The sequence below is a fragment of the Tasmannia lanceolata genome, unplaced genomic scaffold (genome assembly GCF_043159265.1).
Source record: "Tasmannia lanceolata isolate RefF3 unplaced genomic scaffold, GAP_Taslan_0.1 ptg000015l, whole genome shotgun sequence".
In the NCBI taxonomy this organism is placed as follows: Eukaryota; Viridiplantae; Streptophyta; class Magnoliopsida; order Canellales; family Winteraceae; genus Tasmannia; species Tasmannia lanceolata.
Window position 1 is genome coordinate 53059660 of NW_027518692.1, and position 5296 is coordinate 53064955.

The window sequence follows — 5296 nt, forward strand, 5'->3', positions numbered from 1 at the left end:
CCACTCTTGTGGGTGCGAAGGGATAACCTCTCAGATGGATTGGATCCGTTGTATTGGATACAAGGGAAAAGATTTGCATAGTTCATTTGGTGTGGGAATCACCACGTGGTGCCACGCAGTTAACAGTCTGATTTTACCCCCATCAAAAACTATTTTAGTAAACCTTCATCTTCTCATCTCATTATCCAATCTTCCCGTCTCATTTTCCCATATGAGGTTCCCTATACAAGACAAGAGATGGTGGGAAATTCAAAATTTGTGGCTGCGAGCACTAATGGGAAAAGTAGGACACAGGTAATTTAAAACTCTTTTTCTAAAAATAAAAAGTCCACAGTTACAATATTGTTGTGTAAACACACCCCTCTGATAAGAATATTTTTATCATTTCCCATTGTCATTCTTGCAAAACAAGAGCCCCATTTTCAATGACTTTTCTAGAGAAAGAGGATGACTGTTTAATAGGGCTTTCTTAAAGAGAAGTTTAAAATGCCCGGAAAACATACAAAGAGATTAGCAGTGGTTACAAGACAGGCTCTTCAATCCATTGGAGCATCGAGATGTCCCACTTCTTTCCAAGATATCCAACTTTGAAAAGAGAAAGATACAAACAATTTGAATAGTTCATCCATTCACTAATCCAGAATGAATAACCAATCAAGAACAGATGCATTTAAGCTCCAAGATTACAATTCTAGATCATCTTTGATATTTGATTGATGACGGAAAAAGAATAGACTACTGTTTATGCTCTCTTTCGGGTGTCTTTCAGTTGTCCCTTCTTACGAATGCCAAGACCGAAACTCAGACGCCAAGCATCAAAGGCAGATTCTGGTACTAAGCCAACCAAATACCACAGAACAGAATGTGGCCAATAAGGCGTGCATCGTGGTTCATAGCCTATCCATCGCATGGCAGCCTGAGCATAGCCATCCGCTGAAGGTACAAAGAAGGAAGATCTCTTGATTGATGCCATCTTCGTAGCCACATACAATGGAACCTACAACCAAGAATTCGTATAGGATCAAACAAAATGCATAACCTAGAAACAAACCCAAATTGGATTGCTGGAATGAACATCAAAATATGTAAATTAAAAGCTCTAATGTCAGTCTGCCTGTTGAGATATTCTTAAAGTGACCAAGTTCAAGTGACTATATCCAACCAGAAAATTTACCGCTGACTTTAATTGTATTTCTTCTGTATATCCTCACCAGTGGGTATATTAAGTGCCACACAGGCAATACAAACAACTGGGAAACTGCCTGCAAGTGCGTGGATGGCATCACGAAAGCATTCAAGTTTTGAAATATGATAATTGCCATCTTTTAAATGATTATTTATAACATCAAATTAAGGGTAAATAACTTAGACTCAAAGGCCAAATCGAACAAGAAAGTAAATTTAGTTTGAGAAGAAACTGATCTAAAATGGATAAAAACATACCTGACATTGCACATCAATCCCACTTTTCTTGTACTCAACATAGAGGCATTTCGAAAACTGATCAATGTACCTGGAAACATAAAATTACTCATTATTTAATACACTAAAACAGAATGTACAAGAAATTCATATTGTGCTGCTCTAAATGATGTCTCCCCTGCGTCCAGAACACAACGAAAGAAAAACAAAACAGCGAGAGACAATCCCAGGTATTCAATGTTTCAAGCAGCAATTGAAGAAATTTTTTTTCGAAAGAACCAATTAGTATGAGGAATAATTAGGTGCATAAGTTACACATTATTAGCTCTTGTCTACTCGATTATCAATGGCTCGAGATGATACTGCACCATCTCAAGATCCATTCAAGATTCGATGGTTGATGATCAATTACATGCGAAACATTGGCACATGATATATAAAATTGATCATTCCTAAAGTCCTGGCACATAAAAAAAACCAACAGGAGCATAAATGACATGGGTTCTTCATGATCCCACTTTGAATAAGCATCTTTAAGACGCCATTAAAAAAACAACTCTAAGGGTTTTTTTAGCAGCTTTAAGTTTTATACCCATTTCATCAATTCACAAACTCGCAGAGACCCATTTAACTCTCTTCCCACCACTGCTTCATAACCTATCTCTCTACGGTCTTCTAGGATATGGGACAAGGTGGGACCCATCCTGGTATGGGATAGGTTTAAAGGACCTAGGCTAGCTATACCATTAGCTCTGAAGCTTTTGGGGTATTTGTTAGGTAGCTAACATTTGGTATCAGAGCAGCCACTATGTCTGCGAGTCACAGAAGGGACGATCTGTGAAAAGGGCTACGTGGGAAAAAGGATAGAGTGAAAGCCACCATAGAGTGGGGCCGCCAATGACGTTGGATGCAGAAGCTTGGTGACATGTTATGATCCTAAGTGGAGGCTTGTCTAGTTATGGAGCTAGGGTGGACCTAGCATGATATGTGCCAGGTTTAAAGGGCATAGCCTGACGCATTCCATTACCTCCAAGCTTTAAGAGTACTGGTTAGGTACTTAACATTCCCATCTTCAAATAACAACAAGAAATCAGACTACTGCCACCCAATAATAATAAACAAAATGCCCAAATTAAAAAGGCTACTGATGTTTGAACTACCATGTTTTGATAACTATATTAACCCATCTTCTCTTTTATTTTTTAAACAGCTGTAAAAAAAGGTTGTTACAGATCCCAAAATGCTCCCAGATGCTAATTAAAGAACCAAAGATAAGCTGTCTTTGTGCAAACACTAAAACATTGTAGTGACATTATTAGTAGCCATTAAAAATCCTATAAATTACAGGAAAGAGAAAACTTATAATTACCCTTTTGTAGCGGCATAAACAGCATAAAGAGGATCCGAAGGTACAACAATGGCAGCACCAGAACCGATACTAACGATTGCACCTTTCTTCCTCTTAAGCATTCCAGGCAGAACAGCTTGTGTAACCTTGGTAGTCCCTTCAACATTGATTTTAATTAGACCATTCAACAGTTCTTCATCAACCTCATGGAAGAACTTCGCATAGGGGTAGCACATACCAACGTTGTTGATCAAAACCCCGATGTCCAACCCCTCGATCGTTTCCTCAATCCGCTTAATTCCTTCTGAAAGGTCGCCCAAGAAATCCATGACAACTATCTTAATCTGTGTCTTGCCAAATTTGGTCTGGATTTCATTAGAGACCTCTTTTAGTTTGTTAGTGTTCCGACCCACCAATATCAAGTTTAGGCCTTTCTGAGCAAGTTGAAAGGAAAAAGCCTTTCCAATGCCGTCGGTTGGACCGGTAACGAGAGCCCAAGAGCCGTAATTCTTGAGATTCTTTGCAGGTCTGAGGAAAGTAATGAAAACCCATGTAAAAAAAGTAATGAAAGTTATGAAAAGATGGAAGAATCCGATAACTGAGAGAAGAAGAACCCAAATGGGTTGAGATAGTATGTACTCAATGCAAGAGAGATCCATCCCTTTTTCAAGCTATGAGAGGGACAGACGCTGAAACTGAGAAATGGGTTTTGCTTAGACTGATTACATAAGAAAACCCAAGAGAATTTTTTATCTATTGCGTTTTTTTGAGTTGGCTACATTTCACTGACATAGATGATAGTTGGGGATGAGAATAAAAGGAGAGAACAACTTAGAGAAAAGCAAAGAACAAAGATCAGGAGGCCATGGTTTCAATGGGGTTAGGAAAATCTAGTTGAACATCTTATTGGTATTGCTGTACGAATTTGATTTGGGTAGTCGAAGTAGATGATCTGAAATTATTAAAACTGAATTGAACTGATCAGAAAAGGAGGTGTTTTGAAGAGGGGTGTGGGAGTGTCTCTATGTATTGGATCATCTCTCACATTGGTCCATGAGATGGAGATCAATTTTGTTTTTGTGTCCTTGGCGATGTTATTTATGGTCACCAACCACAAATTAAAAAGTCCTTTTTTCCATTTCCTAATAGGGTTTCAAACTCTGGAGCTCCCATGTGGGTAGGGCTGCAACTCGGGTCGGGCGGGTCGGGTTTTGGAGAACCCAACCCTACCCGAGAAATATCTCGGGTCGGGTCGGGTCGGGTCGGGTCGGGACGATACCCAAACCCGGCCCTACCCATGATAAATCTCGGGTCGGTTCGGGCCGGGTCGGGTTTTTTCACGTTGACGCAATTTTTTAAGGAAAATCCTTGTTTGGCAAGGCAACTCAACTCATAGAAGCAGAAATTACACTCACATTACACTTGAATCAAACAATGATGTAATTACACTTGAATCAAACAATGCTGTAATAAAAAACAATGTTGTAATTACAATCAAACAATGCTGAATCAAACACTTGAATCAACTCAACTCATAGAAGCAGAAATTACACTCACATACAATAACAGTGGGTGCGTGGGTTTTCACTTTTAACTTTTAACTAACAAAAGATAAAAATGTACATACTATAACTTATGTAACTCGGGTCGGGCTCCTTCAAACCCGGCTCGACCCGAGATTCATGCGGGCTTTTGAATGCTGAACCTGGCTCGACCCGAAACCCATGAAACCTGAACCCAACCCAGGCTATTTTCGGGTCGGGTCGATGCGGGTCGGGTAAAACCCGGCTCGAGTTGCAGCCCTACATGTGGGGTGGAAAGCTGAGACTAGCTTACCAAAAACATTCTCCATTGCCATAATAGGGGTTCAATCATGTGGGGCGGAAAGTTGAGAATAGCTTACCCAAAGCATCCTCCATCTATATAATCGGTTTCAATCATGTGGGTTGGAAAGTTGAGAGTAGCCTGCCAAAAAAAATCTAAAACAAGAGAAAAGAATGGAATCCGGTAAAGATTGCAAACAACTATGCTATTGGTAGACCTGGCAAACGGGCGGGCTGGGCCGGATTTGACCCGGAAAATTTTACGGGCCGCGGACCTTGGACCCGCACCCGGCCCGTACGGGCCGGGTTGACCCGCGGGTCACCCGGGTTTTTTGCCTTTTTTTACACGTTTTCTGTTATTTTTTTCCCTGTTTTTATGCCTACATTTTTCCTATTTTTTACACACTGTAATAGGATGATCCAAACCGTCCATGTGATGGGCAATGACATAAATAGGTTCAGCCCAAAAAATCATTTCCATAGGATGATCCTAGCCCTCTAATCTATGTAGGAATCGCATATTATTATTTATGGAAACCTCTACAGATTGGAGGGCTAGGATCATCCTATGGAAATCAATCATAGGATTTTTACCCATGTTTTATCCATTGTAATAAAAAAGACAAATATACATCCATAAAATGATTATCAAAAGACAAACAGCCCCTGTTTAGCACCCAACCATCCATTGTAATAAAAAAGA

At 39.9% G+C, this 5296-nt stretch overlaps 1 protein-coding gene across 2 annotated transcripts; it reads right to left on the minus strand.

Moving 5' to 3' along the window:
- Positions 1–298: 298 nt before the first annotated feature.
- On the minus strand, positions 299–3851 carry LOC143892371 (very-long-chain 3-oxoacyl-CoA reductase 1-like). Of its 2 annotated transcripts, XM_077396960.1 has the most exons (4): positions 2792–3851; positions 1444–1513; positions 1175–1262; positions 745–997 (listed from the first exon to the last, which is right to left on the minus strand). In XM_077396960.1, exons 1-4 carry the CDS (start codon positions 3427–3429, stop codon positions 891–893), a joined length of 903 nt encoding a protein of 300 aa, XP_077253075.1. In that variant the 5' UTR covers positions 3430–3851; the 3' UTR covers positions 745–890. The 2 variants fall into 2 exon arrangements, with proteins under 2 accessions (XP_077253074.1, XP_077253075.1); XM_077396959.1 differs by lacking the exon at positions 1175–1262 and having other exon boundaries at positions 299–997; positions 2792–3847.
- Between the last annotated feature and the right edge of the window lie 1445 nt (positions 3852–5296).

What these genes read in the sequence shown, in the direction of transcription:
- LOC143892371 (XM_077396959.1), bottom strand. Translation starts at nt 3,429, where the DNA reads ATGGATCTCTCTTGCATTGAGTACATACTATCTCAACCCATTTGGGTT. An exon ending in GTTTATGCCGCTACAAAAGG is followed by an intron (nt 1,514 to 2,791) that starts GTAATTATAAGT and finishes TTATGTTTCCAG; the next exon opens with GTACATTGATCAGTTTTCGA. An exon ending in GGATTGATGTGCAATGTCAG is followed by an intron (nt 998 to 1,443) that starts GTATGTTTTTAT and finishes TCTTGGTTGTAG; the next exon opens with GTTCCATTGTATGTGGCTAC.